This window comes from Heterodontus francisci, chromosome 8 (genome assembly GCF_036365525.1).
Source record: "Heterodontus francisci isolate sHetFra1 chromosome 8, sHetFra1.hap1, whole genome shotgun sequence".
Classification (NCBI taxonomy): Eukaryota; Metazoa; Chordata; class Chondrichthyes; order Heterodontiformes; family Heterodontidae; genus Heterodontus; species Heterodontus francisci.
Window position 1 is genome coordinate 11009298 of NC_090378.1, and position 22455 is coordinate 11031752.

Below are 22455 nucleotides of genomic sequence, written 5' to 3' on the forward strand. Positions count from 1 at the left end.
GGAGCAAGGGTCCATGAGCAGTGACAGTGAAACCTCTGGGCAGATGTGCATCTTTCATTGGCGGTAAGAATTTACCTGTGTTCCAGGCTGTGCCTTCAATGGAAGTGTTAGCACAGGCAGCTCAGAGTGAGTTCCCAACCATACCGCTACTCCGGGGCTCATTTGAAACAACACTGAATCAGACGACCCCTGATGTTAATGACATCCTTGTACTGGGGCCAGGAACCTCCCTGTGCAGGCGGGGCACCTCGGTGTTCTGCAGCTTTCTCCTCCTGTTCTTCCAATGAGTGGTGTCATTCCAGGGCCTCATCCTCTTCATGGTCCAGACCGCTCTGGAGGCCATATATAGGAGTGTGCAGCAGCCCATCACAAAGTGAGACCCCCTTGCAGGAGTGTATTGCAGAGCACCACCCAACTGGTCCAGGCACCGGAACCACATCTTCTGAAGCCAGATGACCTGCTCAATGGTTGTCCAAGTGCAGCACCTCTGTGCCTCTGTCTTAGCTGCTCGCCCCTCTGAGAACCCATCTCATCAAGGGACATCTCTTATCCCCTCGAATCCATCCACTGAGTTGTGGGGTGTTAAGCGAAGATCTGAGATAGCCTGGACTGCCGGAAGACGAAGGAATCATGGCGGCTGCCAGGAAAGTGAACACACACATGCAGGAAGCTCTTGTTCATCTGGTCTGTGACCACAACATTAAGGCAGTGGAAGCCCTTCCTACTGATGAATCTGACTGGCCAGTCACTCGGTGCCTTGATGGCCACATGGGTACAATCGATGATGCCGTGCTCCAAGGGGGAATCCAGTGATGGAGGCGAAACCCACTGCCCTCTGTGCCCGTGAGGCTGCGTCTGTCTGGAATTGAGTTTACTGTTCTCTCAAACAGAGCATCAGGAACCTGCAAGACGCAGTGGTGGGCTGCTGTTTGAGGTGCAACCATGGTTCACAGCTAATCCTTGAAGCTAGAAGCGAAGAGGTTCAAGGCCACAGTGACTTTGATAGCTACTTGCAGGGCAAGGTGAACAGTGCTGTGAATTATGAGGTCTTCAGTGATGGAGGTCACAGATATCTATGACCATCTGCCTGGACAGTCGGAGTCTCCTGTGGAACTAGCTCCTTCTTCACCAGTTGCCTTCCTGCCCCTCGTCCTTCTCCTCTGCACTCCCGATGCCTGGGGCTCTGGCACTTCTGAGGAGGATATTACTCCTCTTCGCCACTGGACCCAAAATCTTGGAGCCGTGCCCCCATTGCCAGCTGCTGCCTTCCATATGCTCAGGTGGCACCCCACCCCCCCAACCTTGACCCCTCCTCTAACAGCCCCGTGACAACCCCTGCACTGCACAAGCACTGACTGACCACTCTCCCGGTAACCTGTGCTGACCCAGTGACAGAGTCCTCATCTGCGCCATTCACCCTTTCATGGGGCCCAACTAATTCCCTGGGCCAGCCAATGACAGACACACACCGGGGGAGCCAGTCTCCAAGCAGAGGGCCTGCCTCAGCCACCGCATGCAGCCTGTGTGCCCCAGTCAAATCCTGAACTTGCCCCTTAATGAGCTCTCAATGAACTCCTCAATAATAATTGGCCTCTCCCCCCACGCACCCCCCCCACCCCCCCCCCCCGCCCTCCTGAAACTTGTTGTCGCCGATATTTTAATTCCTCTCCCGTCTCCATTCCCACCCCCAGCGGGACCGGACAATTGTAACACCATTAAACAGACAGTCTGGCTGAGATCAGTGAGCTCCACGTAGTCCAAAAATTGAAAGTGGAAGTCGTCTTTCTGGTCTCCAACTCAGCTTAACAAGTTGGGGGCTCTCAGAGAACCTACAAAGCATCTTTGTTCACAAACTACCTTCCTAATTAAGGACCGGCGCTACTAAACTGAAACACATGCGAGACAGCTGTTGAGCGATCATAAACCAGGGAAAAAGTCCCAGTGTACAGGCCACTGAAACAACACAAACAAAGGTTTGTGGTGTACAATTTAAGAATAAATGGCTGCTAGCAACTGTAGACAAGCAAACTGTCCATCAGGAATACGTAAATTACATGAGCGCATCAGAAAATCTGATCATATCATTCGATTTAGAGTAGCTGGAAAAGAAAGGCGAACGCTTGAATGTGAAAATATTGAACTGAAGGTGGGATAATTTCAGTGACTTAAGAAGGGATGGACCCAAGCAGATTGGGGTCAAAGACTAAGGTAAACAGTAAATGAGCAATGGGCAGCCTTCAAAGAGAAGGCAGTTCAGATACAGGTCAGACACATGACCAGAAGGGGAGGATACGAAGAACATCCAACGCTCACGCTCCTTGGATAAAATATAAGCAGAGTTAACGTTTCGGGTCAGTGACCTTCATCGGAACTGACAAATATAAGAAAAGTCACAGGTTATAAGCAAGTGAGGTGGGGGTGGGGCAAGAGATAACAAAGGAGGTCTAGATTGGACCAGGCCACATAGCTGACCAAAAGGTCATGGCGCAAAGGCAAACAATATGTTAATGGTGTGTTGAAAGGCCTGGACAATGTATGCCAGCCAAGAGCGACGTCTCAATTCATTCCATCTTCGCTGCCTTTGGAGAATACTTGGCATCAGGTGGCAGGACTATATCTCCAACACAGAAGTCCTTGAAGCGGCCAACACCCCCAGCTTATACACACTACTGAGTCAGCGGCGCTTGAGATGGCTTGGCCATGTGAGCCGCATGGAAGATGGCAGGATCCCCAAAGACACATTGTACAGTGAGCTCGCCACTGGTATCAGACCCACCGGCCGTCCATGTCTCCGCTATAAAGACGTCTGCAAACGCGACATGAAATCGTGAGACATTGATCACAAGTCGTGGGAGTCAGTTGCCAGCATTCGCCAGAGCTGGCGGGCAGCCATAAAGACAGGGCTAAATTGTGGCGAGTCGAAGAGACTTAGTAGTTGGCAGGAAAAAAGACAGAGGCGCAAGGGGAGAGCCAACTGTGCAACAGCCCCGACAAACAAATTTCTCTGCAGCACCTGTGGAAGAGCCTGTCACTCCAGAATTGGCCTTTATAGCCACTCCAGGCGCTGCTTCACAAACCACTGACCACCTCCAGGCGCGTATCCATTGTCTCTCGAGGTAAGGAGGCCCAAAAGAAGAAAAGACAAAGCATTAGTACAGATTAGGTGTAAATACACTGAATATTGAACAGCAGCAAGTGCAAACCTGAAAAAAATCAATGGGTAAGCAAACTGAACAAAGATGAAATGAAATAAATGCAAAAAAAGGATTGTAAAAAATGTAAAAAAGAATGTTAAAAAAAAGGGAAGAAAAAATAACTAAAAATGAAAGTAAAATGGGGGGCTGTCATGCTCTGAAATTATTGAACTCAATGTTCAGTCCGGCAGGCTGTAGTGTGCCTAATCAGCAAATGAGATGCTGTTCCTCGAGTTTGCGTTGATGTTCACTGGAACACTGCAGCAATCCCAGGACAGAGATGTGAGCATGAAAGCAGGGGGGAGTGTTGAAATGGCAAGCAACCGGAAGCTCAGGGTCCTGCTTACGGACTGAGCGGAGATGTTCCGCAAAGCGGTCACCCAGTCTGCGCTTAGTCTCCCCAATGTAGAGGAGACCACACTGTGAGCAGCGAATACAGTATACTACATTGAAAGAAGTACAAGTAAATCGCTGCTTCATCTGAAAGAAGTGTTTGGGGCCTGGGATAGTGAGGAGAGAGGAGGTAAATGGGCAGGTATTACATCTCCTGCGATTACACCTCCTGCGTCCAAAGGACTGTCACTGACCTCATCTCCTCTGGAGATCTTCCCTCTACAGCTTCCAACCTCACAGTCCCACAACCCCGGACAACCCGCTTCTACCTCCTTCCCAAAATCCACAAACGGGACTGTCCCGGCAGACCCATTATGTCAGCCTGCTCCTGCCCCACTGAACTTATTTCTTCCTATCTAGACTCTATCTTTTCTCCGCTGGTCCAGTCTCTTCCCACCTACATCCGTGACTCTTCTGACGCCCTACGTCATTTTGACAATTTCCAGTTTCCTGGTCCCAACCGCCTCCTCTTCACTATGGACGTCCAATCGCTCTACACCTCCATCCCCCCACCAGGATGGTTTGAGGGCTCTCCGCTTCTTCCTGGAACAGAGGCCCAACCAGTCCCCATCCACCACCACCCTCCTCCGCCTGGCAGAACTTGTTCTCACATTGAACAACTTCTCCTTCAACTCCATGCACTTCCTTCAAGTAAAAGGTGTCGCTATGGGTACCCGCATGGGTCCTAGTTATGCCTGACTTTTTGTAGGATATGTCCAGCATTCTTTGTTCCAGTCCTACTCAGGCCCCCTCCCCCAACTCTTTTTCCGGTACATTGATGACTGTATCGGTGCCGTTTCCTGCTCCCGCCCCGAACTGGAAAACTTTATCAACTTTGCTTCCAATTTCCACCCTTCTCTCACCTTTACATGGTCCATCTCCGACACTTCCCTTCCCTTCCTCGACTTCTCTGTCTCCATCTCTGGGGATAGGTTGTCTACTAATATCCATTATAAACCCACCGTCTCCCACAGCTACCTCGACTACACTTCTTCACACCCTACCTCCTGTAAGGACTCCATTCCATTCTCCCAGTTTCTCCGTCTCCGACGCATCTGCTCTGATGATGCTACCTTCCATGACGGTGCTTCTGATATGACCTCCTTTTTCCTCAACCGAGGATTTCCCCCCACTGTGGTTGACAGGGCCCTCAACCGTGTCCGACCCATTCCCCGCACCTCTACCCTCACCCCGTCCACTCCCTCCCAGAACCGTGACAGGGTTCCCCTTGTCCTCACTTTTCCATCCCACCAGCCTCCATATCCAAAGGATCATCCTCCGCCATTTCCGCCACCTCCAGCGTGATGCCACTACCAGTCGCATCTTCACCTCCCTTCCCCTGTCAGCATTCCGAAGGGATCGTTCCCTCCGCAACACCCTGGTCCACTCCTCCATTACCCCCACCACCTCGTCCCCGTCCCAGGGCACCTTCCCCTGCAATCGCAGGAGGTGTAATACCTGCCCATTTACCTCCTCTCTCCTCACTATCCCAGGCCCCAAACACTCCTTTCAGGTGAAGCAGCGATTTACTTGTACTTCTTTCAATGTAGTATACTATATTCGCTGCTCACAGTGTGGTCTCCTCTACAGTGGGGAGACCAAGCGCAGACTGGGTGACCGCTTTGCGGAACATCTCCGCTCAGTCCGCAAGCAGGACCCTGAGCTTCCGGTTGCTTGCCATTTCAACACTCCCCCCTGCTCTCATGCTCACATCTCTGTCCTGGGATTGCTGCAGTGTTCCAGTGAACATCATCGCAAGCTCGAGGAACAGCATCTCATTTACCGATTAGGCACACTACAGCGTGCCGGACTGAACATTGAGTTCAATAATTTCAGACCATGACAGCCCCCCATTTTACTTTCATTTTTAGTTATTTTTTCTTCCCTTTTTTTAACATTCTTTTTTACATTTTTTACAATCCTTTTTTTGCATTTATTTCATTTCATCTTAGTTTGTTCAGTTTGCTTACCCACTGATTTTTTTCAGGTTTGCATTTGCTGCTGTTCAATATTCAGTGTATTTACACCTAATCTGTACTAATGCTTTGTCTTTCAACACACCATTAACATATTGTTTGCCTTTGCTCCGTGACCTTTTGGTCAGCTATGTGGCCTGGTCCAATCTAGATCTCCTTCGTTATCTTTTGCCCCACCCCCACCTCACTTGCTTATAACCTGTGACTTTTCTAATATTTGTCAGTTCCGAAGAAGGGTCACTGATCCGAAACGTTAACTCTGCTTCTCTTTCCACAGATGCTGCCAGACCTGCTGAGTGGTTCCAGCATTTCTTGTTTATATTTCAGATTTCCAGCATCCGCAGTATTTTGCTTTTATTTGGATAAAATACATCTATTTATTCAGCAGCTTCCCATGTCCCAAAGTACATTCAATAAAGTACTTCTGAAGCTTAATCACCATTGTGATGAGGGAAACACAGCAGTCAACTTGTGCACAGCAAGCTCCCACAAACAGCAGTGAAGAGAACAATCAGGCCATCTGTTTTTGGTGTTGGTTGAAGGATAAATGTTGACCAGGACATGGGGAGAACTCCCCTGCTCTTTGAATAGTGTCGGTGGATCTTTAACATCCAACGGAGGGGGGGGGGGGGTGAGACTGCAACACAATGAAACTGAGCTGACACACATTGGGTAAGATTACCCAGCTCATACAATAATGTCCTTGAAAATTCATGGCCCCACACAGCCTGCACCCCTGCTAATCAATACAAAAATACCCCCATTCCAATCCCACGCACCCCATTCCACTCCCACGCAAAGTAACCCATCTATCATCTGTCGAACTTTGCGGCACAAAATGCAAAGTGTAGCAATGTGGATATGTGTGCTGTAACCGTGGCAACACAAATTCACACACTTGCAAAGAACAAAATTTAAGCAATGAAATCAAATCTGTAATGAATTCTAGGCTTGCTGGGCAGACATTCACCTAAAAGCTAAAGGAAAGCCCATGTCTCTGCAGAACAGGCTTATTGTAGGAACTGTAGTACAGGCATACCGTCTCTATACGTGGTTTACTGCTCATTATTTCTACCTTCAACCGTAATTGGCCAATTTTCTCCTCCTCCTCCGTTCCTGAAAACACTGACTCCTAAGGATGTTCCCGATGGTGAAGGAGTCCAGGGCCAGGGGTCACAGTCGAAGGATAAGAGGTAAGCCATTTAGTACTGAGGTGAGGAGGGATTTCTTCACCCAGAGAGTGGTGAACCTGTGGAATTCTCTACCACAGAAAGCAGTTGAGGCCAAAATCATTAAATATATTCAAGAAAGAGTTAGATATAGTTCTTAGGGCTAAAGGGATCAAGGGATACGGGGAGAAAGTGGGAACAGGGTACTGAGTTTGGATGATCAGCCATGATCGTATTGAATGGCAGTGCAGGCTCGAAGGGCCGAATGGCCTACCCCCGCTCCTATTTTTCTATGTTTCTAAGCTAGTTTATGATTTGATTCCATTCCACATGCACAGCCAGCCCTCAAGCAAGATACCCGATTGGGGAGTCTTCAAGCAAGAGCCCAGGCAGGATATTCAACTGTCAGGCTAACCTTATATTGTCCATGCACGCATATATACACATATATATATTGTAACAGAAATCAGGAAGAGACAATCTTTCTTCTACCTAGCTCCGAAAGCAAGTTAAATAAAAGACTTTTTACAACCTCAGGACATCTCATAGCATTTTACAGCTAATTAAGCACTTTTCAAGTGTTGTAATATTGGAAACAACTGTCAATGTAATGCACAGCAAGCTCCCACAAACAGCAATGAGTTAATGACCAGAAATCTGTTTTAGTGATGTTGATTGAGGGATAAGTATTGGCCAGGACACTGAGGATAACTCCCCTGCTCTTCTTTGAAATAGTGGCCATAGGATCTATCACCAAGACAGCAGGCAGGACCTTGGTCTAACATCTCATCCAAAAGGTGGCATCTCCTACTGTGCAGCACTCCCTCAGTTTTGTAATGGAAGTCTCAACCTACATTATGCAAACAGATCACCAACAAAATATCCGATTTATAACTAGTGAAAGGATTGGCCCACTCAAAGACAAAGGAGGAAAGTTATGCATGGAGTCAGAGAAAATGGGTGAGATTCTAAACGAGTACTTTGCATCGGTATTCACCGAAGAGAGGGGCATGAAGGATGTTGAGGTTAGGAACAGATGTTTGATTACTCTAGGTCAAGTCAGCATAAGGAGGGAGGAAGTGTTGGGTATTCTAAAAGGCATTAAGGTGGACAAGTCCCCAGGTCCGGATGGGATCTATCCCAGGTTCCTGAGGGAAGCGAGAGAGGAAATAGCTGGGGCCTTAACAGATAGCTTTGCAGCATCCTTAAACACGGGTGAGGTCCCGGAGGACTGGAGAATTGCTAATGTTGTCCCCTTGTTTAAGAAGGGTAGCAGGGATAATCCAGGTAATTATAGACCGGTGAGCCTGACGTCAGTGGTAGGGAAGCTGCTGGAGAAGATACTGAGGGATAGGATCTATTCCCATTTGGAAGAAAATGGGCTTATCAGTGATAGACAACATGGTTTTGTGCAGGGAAGGTCATGTCTTACCAACTTAATAGAATTCTTTGAGGAAGTGACAAAGTTGATTGATGAGGGAAGGGCTGTAGATGTCATATACATGGACTTCAGTAAGGCATTTGATAAGGTTCCCCATGGTAGGCTGATGGAGAAAGTGAAGTCGCATGGGGTCCAGGGTGTACTAGCTAGATGGATAAAGAACTGGCTGGGCAACAGGAGACAGAGAGTAGCAGTGGAAGGGAGTTTCTCAAAATGGAGACGTGTGACCAGTGGTGTTCCACAGGGATCCGTGCTGGGACCACTGTTGTTTGTGATATACATAAATGATTTGGAGGAAAGTATAGGTGGTCTGATTAGCAAGTTTGCAGACAACACTAAGATTGGTGGAGTAGCAGATAGTGAAGGGGACTGTCAGAGAATACAGCAGAATATAGATAGACTGGAGAGTTGGGCAGAGAAATGGCAGATGGAGTTTAATCAGGGCAAATGTGAGGTGATGCATTTTGGAAGATCCAATTCAAGAGTGAACTATACAGTAAATGGAAAAGTCCTGGGGAAAATTGATGTACAGAGAGATTTGGGTGTTCAGGTCCATTGTTCCCTGAAGGTGGCAACGCAGGTCAATAGAGTGGTCAAGAAGGCATACGGCATGCTTTCTTTCATCGGACGGGGTATTGAGTACAAGAGTTGGCAGGTCATGTTACAGTTGTATAGGACTTTGGTTCGGCCACATTTGGAATACTGCGTGCAGTTCTGGTCGCCACATTACCAAAAGGATGTGGATGCTTTGGAGAGGGTGCAGAGAAGGTTCACCAGGATGTTGCCTGGTATGGAGGGTGCTAGCTATGAAGAGAGGTTGAGTAGATTAGGATTATTTTCATTAGAAAGACGGAGGTTGAGGGGGGACCTGATTGAGGTGTACAAAATCATGAGAGGTATAGACAGGTTGGATAGCAAGAAGATTTTTCCCAGAGTGGGGAATTCAATTACTAGGGGTCACGAGTCCAAAGTGAAAGGGGAAAAGTTTAGGGGGGATATGCGTGGAAAGTTCTTTACACAGAGGGTGGTGGGTGCCTGGAACGCGTTGCCAGCGGAGGTGGTAGACGCGGGCACGATAGCGTCTTTTAAGATGTATCTAGACAGATACATGAATGGGCAGGAAGTAAAGAGATACAGAGCCTTAGAAAATAGGCGTCATGTTTAGATAGAGGATCTGGATCTGGATCTGGATCGGCGCAGGCTTGGAGGGCCGAAGGGCCTGTTCCTGTGCTGTAATTTTCTTTGTTCTTTGTTCTTTATAACACTGAACAGTGTGATTTTTTTGTAAACTGTAGTTCTGGTTTGCTATGAGCAATCTAGACACAATGCTAAATCAAACTCAACCAGTGATTACACAGAGCTACCAGATTGATACCAAAGCCATAATTGGTGATTCTCAGCAGCAACAGAATGCCAATTATACACCGGGCACATGCGTGATTACAGTGAGTAACTCACATCCTGCCTCCCCAAAGCCTGTCCACCATCTACAAGGCACAAGTCAGGAGTGTGATGGAATACTCTCCACTTGCCAGGATGGGTGCAGCTCAAGAATCTCAACAGCATCCAGGACAAAGCAACCCGCTTAATTGGCACCCCATCCACAACCTCCAACAAACACTCCCTCCACCACCGACACACAGTGGCAGCAGTGTGTACCATTTACAAGGTGCACTGCAGCAACTCGCCAAGGTTCCTTGGACAGCACCTTCCAAACCCACGAACTCTACCACCTAGAAGGACAAGGGCAGCAGATGCATGGGAACACCACCACCTGCAAGTACCTCTCCAAGTCACACACCATCCTGACTTGGGACTATATCGCTGTTACATCACTGTCACTGTGTCAAAATCCTGGAACTCTCGCCCGGATAGCACTGTAGGTGTACCAGCACCAGATGGACTGCAGTGGTTCAAGAAGGTAGCTCACCACCACCTTCTCTCGGACAATTAGGGATGGACAATAAATGCTGGCCTTGAAAGCAATGCCCACATCCCATGAATCTAAAATAAAACACACACACATTTCATTCCATTCCTGTCTGGCAAATCGAAAATGGTTTGAAGGTCTAAGAACAAACATCCCAGTCTCTAAAAACATTTTAAAAATCTACCATAAATTTATCAAAGGCTCAGGTGCTCCTGAGAATTACGAGGGAAAGCTTTCCCCGTTCTACAAAATCGTGCCATGGGATCTCTTTACGTTAACCTCAGGGAGCAGACGAAGTGTCGGTTTAATGTCTCCCCTGAAAGAGCTCTCGACATCACTGGAGTAAACATTCTCTCGGGGGATTCGACAGTGTTGTGCTGCACAATCAGATCTGAACCCGACTACAGTTATACTGTCACACGTGTATTGCCAAATTGTTTTACAAGAGTCGAAAATGCACTTTTGGAGGTGACAGCATAGCTGAAGAATTTTGCACATCAGATATCACACAGGTGCTGAGTGAAACCAACAGGCCAACGAAAAAAACAGAAGCAATATTCAGTAAAACCAGCATACTTCTTATTACATCAAAATTCAAGAAACATTTTAAGGCTTCTTCAAGGTCGGATGAAATCCCATGTTATGCCAGGAAGCTACGCTAAATATTTCTAAAACTGGATTATTGCATCCAGTTCTGGTCACCACACTTTAGGAAGGATGTGAGGGTCCGCGAGAGGGTGCAGAGGAGATTTACCAGAATGGTTTCAGGGATGGGGGATTTTAGTTACAAGGTTGGGTTGGAGAAGCTGGGGTTGTTCTCCCTGGAGCAAATGAGATTGAGAGGAAATTTAATAGAGGTGTACAAGATTATGTAAGGTTTATATAATATAGACAAAGAAAAGCTATTCCCATTAACGGATGGTACAAGGACTAGGGGACACAGATTGAAGGTTTTGGGCAAGAGATGCAGGGGGAATGTGAGGAAGAATTTTTTTTATGCAGCGAGTGGTAATGACCTGGAACTCGCTGCCCATGAGGATGGTGGAAGCAGAAACAATCAATGATTTCAAAAGGAATTTGGTTGGGTACTTGAAGGAAATAAACTTGCAGGGCTAGGGGGATCGAGCGGGGGAGTGGGACTGACTGGATTGCTCTAAAGAGAGCTGGCATGGGCTCGATGGGCCGAATGGCCTCCTTCTGTGCGGTAAACGACTCTGTAACTGGTTAGCCCCCAGCTGGAGTATTGTGCCGAATTCTGGGCAAAACACTTTAGACGGGATCTCAAAGCCTTAAAAAGGGTGCAGCGATTTCCTAGGTTGGTACCAGGGATGTTGAACTCGGGAGTTACGCGGAGAGACTGGAAAAACTGGGGTTGTTCCCCACAGAGTAGAGAAGGTAAAGGGGGATTTGATAGAGGTGTTCATAGTCATTAAGTGTTTTGATAGTTACTCTGTTTCCAGTAGCAGAAATTTCACTAACCAGAGGACGCAGATTTGAACTAACTGGCAAAAGAACCAGAGGTGACGAGGAATTTTCTTTTATTAAAAAAAAACACATTTGCAGACTGCTTGGATGGCTCCTTCAAAGAGCGAGCACAGGCACGATGCACCGAATGGCCTCCTTCTGTGCTGTACCATTCTAAGCACTGTCATCATACAATTGATAGTTATCTTCAATTTATTCTAAGACTGCCTCAGCAAGGAGCCAATGAGAGAGTCAGGAACTAGGATACGTTAGGGTTAGGGTTAGGGTCAGCACAGAAGAGTAGCCATTTGTCCCTGGACACTAATTGCAGTGTGAAACCTACAGGTTGTCCCATTACCTGCTGCTCTCTGCTCAGGAATAGCTTCCTCCTTGGCTGTGTCATTTTTCAGGGCAGCATCAGGAGAGGAGAGTCGAACGAGTAATGTCCTTTTTACAGCTTCTTCCCTGGAGCTTGCCACACACTCCCCATAGAGCCACTGATCTGAGGGAAATCCCAACCAGTTAGCAGTTATATTGCTGTGACCTACCTGCCCAGCAGGCTTTACTTGTAACCATGTATATTGACACTGGGTACAATGTCATTCAGTACTCTTGCACAAACCAACTGCCAGTGATTTTTACTCTCCTCTTGTGTCACTCATCCATTAATTAGATCTCAAACTTCCGAACACATGGGTCTTTCAAATTAAACAGTCAAGCATCACTTTTTGATCTGAAATCAATGGCAGCAAAGACCACAGAGAGAAAATTAAATTTAAAACAAAATCTAATTTGAAGCATCCAGAATTTCTGAAGCACATCAAACTTCTACATTAAATCATACGATTCAGTAATCAAAAAGAACCCAACAGCGAACTTGACCTTCCACACCTGCATGTGAACTAGATCATAAATGCATAAGAAAAACACACAGAATTTACCCAGACACTGTCAACTAAGCAGCAGTGAGAGACAGACAGAGGGGCAGAAAAGAGAGAGAGAAGTAGGAGAAACAGACAGAGGGGGAAGAGACAGACGGGGTGCGTGCGTGTGGGGTGGGGGGGGGGGCAAGACAGAGAGAGAGAGAGAAAAAAACAGAAGGGGTCAGAGAGGCAGACAAAAAGAGAGAGAAGCAGAAAGACAGTCAGAGGAAGAAAGGATAGAGACAGAAAGCGAGAGACAGGAAGAGAGAGAGAGTGAGAGAGAGACGGAGACAGACAGAGAGAGAGACGGAGACAGACAGAGAGAGAGACAGAAAGGGAAGAGAGACAGACAGATTCAGGTAGGGGGAGACAAATAGACAGCCGGACAGACAGAGACAGATTGTGGAGAGAGGCAGACTGATAGACGGGGGGGGGGGGTGTAGAGAGAAAGAAGAGAGAGAGAGAGAGAGAGAGAGAGAGAGAGAGAGAGAGAGAGAGAGAGAGAGGGAGAGAGAGAGAGAGAGAGAGAGAGAGAGAGAAAGAAAGGAGAGAGAGAGATATATTGAATGATAATTTTTAATCTCTCAGTGACTGGCAAGTGAGCTTGGGCAGTGTTTTTACATGGGAGTAAATGCTGGGCTCATTAATGATTAGATTAGATTAGATTAGAGATACAGCACTGAAACAGGCCCTTCGGCCCACCGAGTCTGTGCCGAACATCAACCACCCATTTATACTAATCCTACACTAATCCCATATTCCTACCAAACATCCCCACCTGTCCCTATATTTCCCTACCACCTACCTATACTAGTGACAATTTATAATGGCCAATTTACCTATCAACCTGCAAGTCTTTTGGCTTGTGGGAGGAAACCGGAGCACCCGGAGAAAACCCACGCAGACACAGGGAGAACTTGCAAACTCCACACAGGCAGTACCCGGAATCGAACCCGGGTCCCTGCTCTGAATGCTCTGAACTTCAACCCAATTACGGGCGATTTTTAAAAAAACTCAGACACTGACAAAGGAGGTTGATGAACTGCCTGCATGAGCCCCATGGCAGCAATCTGCGAGCACAGTAATGAGCCGATAGTCTTGTTTCACTTGGTGCGAGAGCAATGCTCACATTAAAGTCATTGCTCACATCGAGACAGTAAAAATAGATCAACCTCACTGACCACACCTGCTATCACACTCTCCCCATACCTACAGCACAGCTATAAGCTTTCCGCACAAGTGTTACCTTTGAAGGAAGCCAATGTTATAGCACTCTTGGCTATGATAACAAGCATTGCTTGTACTGCGAATAATAATCTGCAGACCATAATAAAACATGCAGAGTTACACGGAACACAAAAAAATGAACCGCCGCGTCATCAAAACCGGAACAAGAGTAGGCCATTCAGCCCCTCGAATCTGTTTGCCCATTCAATGAGATCATGGTTGATCTGTGACCTAACTCCATACACCCACCTTTGTCCCATATCCCTTAAGACCTTTGGATCTATCAATCTCAGTTATAAAATTAACAATTCATCTAGCTTCAACTGCCATTTGTGGAAGTTTGTTCCAAACTTCTACCACCCTTTGTGTGTAGAAATATTTCTTAATTTCACCCCTGAAAGATCTGCCTCTAATTTTTAGATTCTGTCCCCTAGTCTTAGACTTCCTAACCAGCGGAAGTACTTTCCCCCTCTCTACCTTTCTGTTCCCCTTAACATCTTTTGAAACTTCAATCAAATCACACGTTAAATTTCTAAATTCCAGGGAAAGAACCCAAGATTATTAAATCTCTCCTCAATTTAACCCTTGGAGTCCAGGTATCATCCAGTAAATCTACACTGCACTCCCTCCAAGACCAATATCTCCTGCCTACAACTAACTCAGGGACACCTGCTTTTCTTCCCAGTCCTTCCCCGGAACCACTAACTCTCACTGGGGAATGATTCCATGGGCTCGGGGCATTTTTCTGGTACTGCGCACAAAGAACCATCCTTCATGTAGTAGCCCAGATAGTAAAGTCAACTGTTACAGAAAGCAAAATACTGTGGATGCCGGAGATCCGAAACAGAAAATGCTGGAACTGCTCAGCAGGTCAGGCAGCACCTGTGAAGAGAAACAGAGTTAACCTTTCAGGTCTGTGACCTACCTGTTTCTTGTTCCACGGATGCTGCCCGACCTGCTGAGCACTTCCAGCATTTTTTGTTTTTGTTTGAGTAAAGTCATACGGCTGTTTGACCACAGAAGGCATAACAGTTGAGTCAGCCCCGTTGCCTCCCGATATCCACACACATGCACACTTGCCTCAGGAGCTTGAACAATGGCTCCTTGTCCGCTTTCCTCTTCCTATGGCACCCAATGCCGTTTCACTGTTCCAACAGATATCTAGTTGGCAGTACCAGTGCCATTTCTCCCGAATCACTCTCCTACTCACAGCAGAAAACTTCCACCCCATCTCCCCTGCCCCCACCCAGCACAAGGCTTGGATCCCCCTCCCCACAATTTCCCTCCCAAATAGTAGAAAATATCCATTTCACAAGAGCTGATTTTGATAAATGAGTTCCAACATGTCCCAGAATTATCTTTTGTCACCTACTATAATATGACCAGGGATCCAAAAGACTTGGTCTCGGCTTTTTTTTTTTAAAAAGAAGTTATAGAACTTGTTCCTCCGCATTCCTGTTTTTAAAAAAATTTCTTCATTTTTTTCCCCCCAAAGTCTGGTCAACTTTTACACATTCTGCCTTTCCACCAAATTCCCCACCCCTCCCAATGACATAAAGGGATATGAGGATAGTGTGGGAAAAAGGCACTGAAGTGGATAATCAGCCATGATCTTATTGAATGGCGAGGCAGGCTCGATGGGCTGAATGGCCTACTCCTGCGTTCCTATGTTCCTCCTACCTCGCCAGAGGACATGTTGTTTAGACAGAGTATTGGAAACTTTCCCCTAACTCATCCCGTACCAAAGAACACATCAGCGGTGGCCCAACATAGGGAAACTTTCCCAAAATACACAATTTGACCAATCGGGTGTCGTTGGAACACCTGAGTATTATTGCAGCCCTTAATCAAGTCACATGGGCTGAATGGCCTCCTTCTGTGCTGTAACCATTCCATGATTACCATCAAATAGCAGCATGCCTTTAGAATAAATTTATTTCATCCTTAATCCATCATTTCAACTGTACACTAGGGTACAGATATCGCCCAGAACTTAAAGCCAAAGAACTGGGAATCTACCCACTTGTACATTTTCTTTTATTTGTGCTAACTCAGTTACCTTACATCAAGCAATGGGCTGCTCTTTAAGAGGGTCACAACAATGGACCGTTACTATTTTTATTTTGTATGGATCTCAATCACAACAATCTGGCAAGTTCGAGGAAAACGTATTTCGTAGAAATGTGCTTTAGTGCACAATTTAGAATGAGGACAAGCCAACAGGTTCCATGAGGCAGGAGCTGGGGACTTTTTTCTGACTGTTATTGCGTGATCCTGCCTCCTTCCTCTGATGGGTGCTGAGCCCAAGCAAAGTCGTTTTCTCTTGAGAGCCCTTACATCTTCTGGCTACAGAAGTTTCTGCTGTGTTCAGACAGCAAGAAACGACACTGGTCTCTCCCAGATCCACAATCATGAACATACCTAGCGATTGGATGATTGCAGAATTAATGTTGCTGGTACAGGGGAAAAATACGATCGTGATAATGTTACTAGACATTGATCCAAAGGCCCAGATTAATGCTCTGGAGACACGAGTTCAAATCTCACATAGCAGCAGGTGGAATTTAAATATAAATATTTAATAACTCTGGAACAAAAAGCTAGTCTCAGTAATGATTGTTGTAAAGAACCATCTGGTTCACTAATATCCTTCAGGGAAGGAAATCTGCAGTCCTTACCTGGTCTGGCCTACACTTGACTCCAGAACCACAACAAGGTACTGGGTACTGCCTGTGTGGAGTTTGCAAGTTCTCCTTGTGACCGTGTGGGTTTCCGCCGGGTGCTCCGGTTTCCTCCCACAGCCAAAGACTTGCAGGTTGATAGGTAAATTGGCCATTGTAAATTGCCCCTAGTGTAGGTAGGTGGTAGGAGAATTGTGGGGATGTGGTTGGGAATATGGGATTAATGTAGGATTAGTATAAATGGGTGGTTGATGGTCGGCACAGACTCGGTGGGCCGAAGGGCCTGTTTCAGTGCTGTATCTCTAAATAAATAAAAATAGAAATGAAAATTAAAAAATAAGGTGACGCTTAACTGCCCTCTGAAATAGCCTAGGAAGCCACTTGGTTGTATAAAATCGGTTCTAGAACGTTGACTAATGCAACTGGACAGACCACCCGACATCGACCCGGGCACAGGAAATGGCAAAGGCACACCGTGCCCATTCAACACTGCAAAGTCCTCCTCACCAACATCTGGGGAGTTGTGCCAAACAGACTAGTCAAGCAACAGCCTGATAACCATACTCACCGAATCATACCTGACTCCTCCATCAGCAGGACAGAGCCACCAGAGGTGGTGGCACAGTGGGGAAGGTGTGGCCCTGGGAGTCCTCAACATGGACTCTGGACTTCATGATATCTCAGGGCATCAGGTCAAACATGGCCAAGGAGACCACCTGATTACCACCTGGTGCCCTCCCTCAGCTGATGAATCTGTGCTCCTCCACGTTGAACACCATTTGGAAAAAGCAAGGGCACAGAATGTACTCTGGGGACTTCAACGTCCATCACCAAGAGCAGCTCAGGAGCATCACTACTGACTGAGCTGGTCGAGTCCTGAAGGAGATATCTGCCAGACTGGGCCAACGGCAGGTGCTGAGAGACCCAACACAAGGGAAAAACCTAAATGACTTCCTCCTCTCCAATCGGCACAGCGGCACAGTGGTTAGCACTGCAGCCTCACAGCTCCAGCGACCCGGGTTCGATTCTGGGTACTGCCTCTGTGGAGTTTGCAAGTTCTCCCTGTGTCTGCGTGGGTTTTCTCCGGGTGCTCCGGTTTCCTCCCACAAGCCAAAAGACTTGTAGGTTGATAGGTAAATTGGCCATTATAAATTGTCACTAGTATAGGTAGGTGGTAGGGAAATATAGGGACAGGTGGGGATGTTTGGTAGGAATATGGGATTAGTGTAGGATTAGTATAAATGGGTGGTTGACGGTCGGCACAGACTCGGTGGGCCGAAGGGCCTGTTTCAGTGCTGTATCTCTAATCTAATCTAAATCTAATCTAATCTACCTGTCGCAGACGCATGTCCATGACAGTAGTGGTAGAAGTGACCACCACATAGTCCTTGGAGACAAAGTCCCATCTCCACACTGAAGACACAAATGCTAAATGGGATAAATTCAGAACACATCCAGCAGCTCAAAGCTGGGCATCCATGAGGTGCTGTGAGCCATCATCAGCAGTCGAATTGTATTCAACCACAATCTGTAACTTCGCGGCCCAGCATATCGCTCACCCTACCATCACCATCAAGCTAGAGGACCAACCCTCGTTCAATGAAGAGTGGAGAGCATGCCAAGAGCAGAACCAGGCATATCTAAAAATGAGGTGCCAACCTGGTGAAGCTACAACACAGTGCTGCATGCCAAACAGCAGAGGCAGCATGCAATAGACAGATCTAAACTCTGCAGTCATGCCACATCCAGTCGTGAATGGTGGTGGACAATTAAACAACTAACTGGAGGAGGAGGCTCCAAAAACATCCTCATCCTCAGTGATGGGGAGCCCAGCATGTCAGTACAACAGATAAGGCTGAAACATTTGCAACAATCTTCAGCCAGAGGTGCCGAGTGAATGATCCCTTGCAGCCTCCTCCTCAGTTCACCACCAAGATGCCAATCGATTTACTCCATGTGATCGCAAGTAACAACCAGGTGCACAGGATACAGCAAAGACTCTGGGCCCTGAAAACAACCTGGCTGTAGTACTGAAGATTTGTGCTCCAGAACTAGCTGTGTCCTTTGCTAAGATGTTCCAGTATAGCTACAACACTGGCATCTACCCAACAACGTGGAAAATTGCCCAGGTATGTCCTGTCGACAAGATCCAATCCGACCAATTACTGCCCGATCAGTCTACTCTCAATCATCAGTAAAGTGATGGAAGGTGTCGTTGACAGTGCTATCAAGCAGCATTTACTCAGCAATAAGCTGGTCACCAATGCTCAGTCTGGGTTCTGCAATGGCCACACGGTCCTAGACCTCATTACAACCTTGGACAAAAAAGAGCTGAGGTGAGAGCGACTGCCCTTGGCATGAAGACAGCATCTGACCGAGTATGGCATCAAGAAGCCCTAGCAAAACTGGAGTCAATGGGAATCAGTGGGAAAACTCTCCGCTGGTTGGAGTCATACCTGGCAGAAAGGAAGATGGTTGTGGTTGTTGGAGGTCAATCATCTCAGTCCTAGGACATCACTGCAGGAGTTCCTCAGGGCAGTGGCCCAACCATTTTCAGCGGCTTCATCAATGACCTTCTCTCCATCATAAGGTCAGAGGTGGGGCTGTTCGCTGGTGATTGTACAATGATCAGCACCTCAGATACTGAAGGTAAAAGGTTATTAGGGGTAGGCGGGAATGTGGAGTTGAGGTTACAATCAGATCAGCCATGATCTTATTGAATGGCGGAGCAGGCTTGAGGGGCCTACTCCTGCTCCTAATTCAGATACTGAAGCAGTCTGTGCCCACATGCAGCAAGACCTGGACAACATTCAGGCTTGGACTGAAAAGTGGTAAGTAACATTCACGCCACACAAGTGCCAGGCAACGGCCATCTCAAACAAGAGAGAATCTAACCATCTCCCCTTGATATTCAATGGCATTACGATCGCTGAATCCCCCACTATCAACATTTTGGGGGTTACCTTGACCAGAGTTAACGTTTCGGGTCACTGACCCTTCTTCGGAACTGTTCCGAAGAAGGGTCACTGACCCGAAACGTTAACTTTGCTTCTCTTTCCACAGATGCTGCCAGACCTGCTGAGTGATTCCAGCATTTCTTGTAGATGTGGTTTATGATGTGTTCATTGTGGAACAGTACCTTTGGTACAAATCAGAAAGCATCAGCTCTTCACCTTTCTCATAGAATCTTTGCGTTTTAGCCTAATACTGTACCCAGAGACCCTTCCCTTTTGTACCCAAGGATGGGAGAAGGAAAATGTCACCTGCCCACAGTTCAGTCCTTTGACACTATTCTGATCAACTGCCGATTTTAAAAAAACCTCATCACATCAGTCGTTTAAAACAAAGTCTCCATGAACCATGTAATTATGGCATTTAAGTATCACTAATATTGGGATCCTATCCCAATCTTGGTCCACATTGACAGCACAGAGAACTTTACAAAGCATCTCTCCAGCACCGACTCCCACAGCTACCTCAACTACACTTAGAATTAGAATTAGAATATTACAGCGCAGTACAGGCCCTTCGGCCCTCGATGTTGCGCCGAGCTGTGAAACCATCTGACCTACACTATTCCATTTTCATCCATGTGTCTATTCAATGTCCACTTAAATGCCCTTAAAGTTGGAGAATCTACTACTGCTGCAGGCAGGGCATTCCACGCCCTTACTACTCTCTGAGTAAAGAAACTACCTCTCACATCTGTCCTATATCTATCACCCCTCAACTTGAAGCTATGTCCCCTCGTGTTTGCCATCACCATCCGAGGAAAAAGACGCTCACTATCCACCCTATCTAACCCTCTGATTATCTTATATGTCTCTATTAAGTCACCTCTCCTCCTCCTTCTCTCCAACGAAAACAACCTCAAGTCCCTCAGCCTTTCTTCGTAAGACCTTCCCTCCATACCAGGCAACATCCTAGTAAATCTCCTCTGCACCCTTTCCATAGCTTCCACATCCTTTCTATAATGCGGTGACCAGAACTGCACGCAATACTCCAGGTGCGGTCTCACCAGAGTCTTGTACAGCTGCAGCATGACCTCGTGGCTCCGAAACTCGACCCCCCTACTAATAAAAGCTAACACACCATATGCCTTCTTGACAGCCCTATTAACCTGGTTAGCAACCTTCAGGGATTTATGCACCTGGACACCAAGATCTCTCTGCTCATCTACACTAACAAGAATCTTCCCATTAGCCCAGTACTCTGCATTCCTGTTACTCCTTCCAAAGTGAATCACCTCACACTTTTCCGCATTAAACTCCATTTGCCATCTCTCAGCCCAGCTCTGCAGCCTATCTATGTCTCTCTGTACCCTGCAACATCCTTCGGCACTATCCACAACTCCACCGACCTTTGTGTCATCTGCAAATTTACTAACCCACCCTTCTACACCCTCTTCCAGGTCATTTATAAAAATGACAAACAGCAATGGCCCCAAAACAGATCCTTGCGGTACACCACTAGTAACTAAACTCCAGGATGAACATTTGCCATCAACCACCACCCTCTGTCTTCTTTCAGCTAGCCAATTTCTGATCCAAAGCTCTAAATCACATTCAACCCCATACTTCCGTATTTTCTGCAATAGCCTACCGTGGGGAACCTTATCAAACGCCTTACTGAAATCCATATACACCACATCCACTGCTTTACCCTCATCCACCTGTTTGGTCACCTTCTCGAAAAACTCAATAAGGTTTGTGAGGCACGACCTACCCGTCACAAAACCGTGCTGACTATCTCTAATGTACTTATTCTTTTCAAGATGATTATAAATCCTGTCTCTTATAACCTTTTCCAACATTTTACCCACAACCGAAGTGAGGCTCACAGGTCTATAATTACCAGGGCTGTCTCTACTCCCCTTCTTGAACAAGGGGACAACATTTGCAATCCTCCAATCTTCCGGCACTATTCCTGTCGACAATGACGACATAAAGATCAAGGACAAAGGCTCTGCAATCTCCTCCCTAGCTTCCCAGAGAATCCTAGGATAAATCCCATCTGGCCCAGGGGACTTATCTATTTTCACACTTTCCAAAATTGCTAACACCTCCTCCTTGTGAACCTCAATCCCATCTAGCCTCGTAGCCTGAATCTCAGTATTCTCAACAACATTTTCTTTCTCTACTGTAAATACTGACGCAAAATATTCATTTAACACTTCCCCTATCTCCTCTGATTCCACACACAACTTCCCACTACTATCCTTGATTGGCCCTAATCTAACTCTAGTCATTCTTTTATTCCTGATATACCTATAGAAAGCCTTAGGGTTTTCCCTGATCCGATCCACCAATGACTTCTCGTGTCCTCTCCTTGCTCTTCTTAGCTCTCCCTTTAGATCCTTCCTGGCTAGCTTGTAGCTCTCAAGCGCCCTAACTGAGCCTTCACGTCTCATCCTAACATAAGCCTTCTTCTTCCTCTTGACAAGCGCTTCAACTTCTTGAGTAAACCACGGCTCCCTCGCACGACAACTTCCTCCCTGCCTGACAGGTACATACTTATCAAGGACACGCAGTAGCTGTTTCTTGAATAAGCTCCACATTTCGATTGTTCCCATCCCCTGCAGTTTCCTTCCCCATCCTACGCATCCTAAATCTTGCCTAATCGCATCATAATTTCCTTTCCCCCAGTTATAATTCTTGCCCTGCGGTATATACCTGTCCCTGCCCATCGCTAAGGTAAACCTAACCGAATTGTGATCACTGTCACCAAAGTGCTCACCTACATCTAAATCTAACACCTGGCCGGGTTCATTTCCCAGTACCAAATCCAATGTGGCATCGCCCCTGGTTGGCCTGTCTACATACTGTGTCAGAAAACCCTCCTGCACACACTGGACAAAAACTGACCCATCTAAAGTACTCGAACTATAGTATTTCCAGTCGATATTTGGAAAGTTAAAGTCCCCCATAACAACTACCCTGTTACTCTCACCCCTGTCGAGAATCATCTTCGCTATCCTTTCCTCTACATCTCTGGAACTATTCGGAGGTCTATAAAAGACTCCCAACAGGGTAACCTCACCTCTACTGTTTCTAACCT

General features: G+C 46.8%; 1 protein-coding gene across 8 annotated transcripts in view; it reads right to left on the bottom strand.

The window, feature by feature from the left end:
- samd13 (sterile alpha motif domain containing 13) overlaps positions 1 to 22455 on the bottom strand; it is a 117453-nt gene that overhangs the window by 13747 nt on the left and 81251 nt on the right. For 7 of the 8 annotated variants that reach the window (XM_068036618.1, XM_068036617.1, XM_068036619.1 and 4 more), the window contains one exon: positions 11926 to 12069. The exons of the other annotated variant lie outside the window; for it this stretch is intronic. In XM_068036618.1, coding sequence (XP_067892719.1) covers positions 11926 to 12069 — 144 coding nt within the window. The remainder of the gene's footprint in view (positions 1 to 11925; positions 12070 to 22455) is intronic. 8 annotated transcript variants of the gene reach the window in all.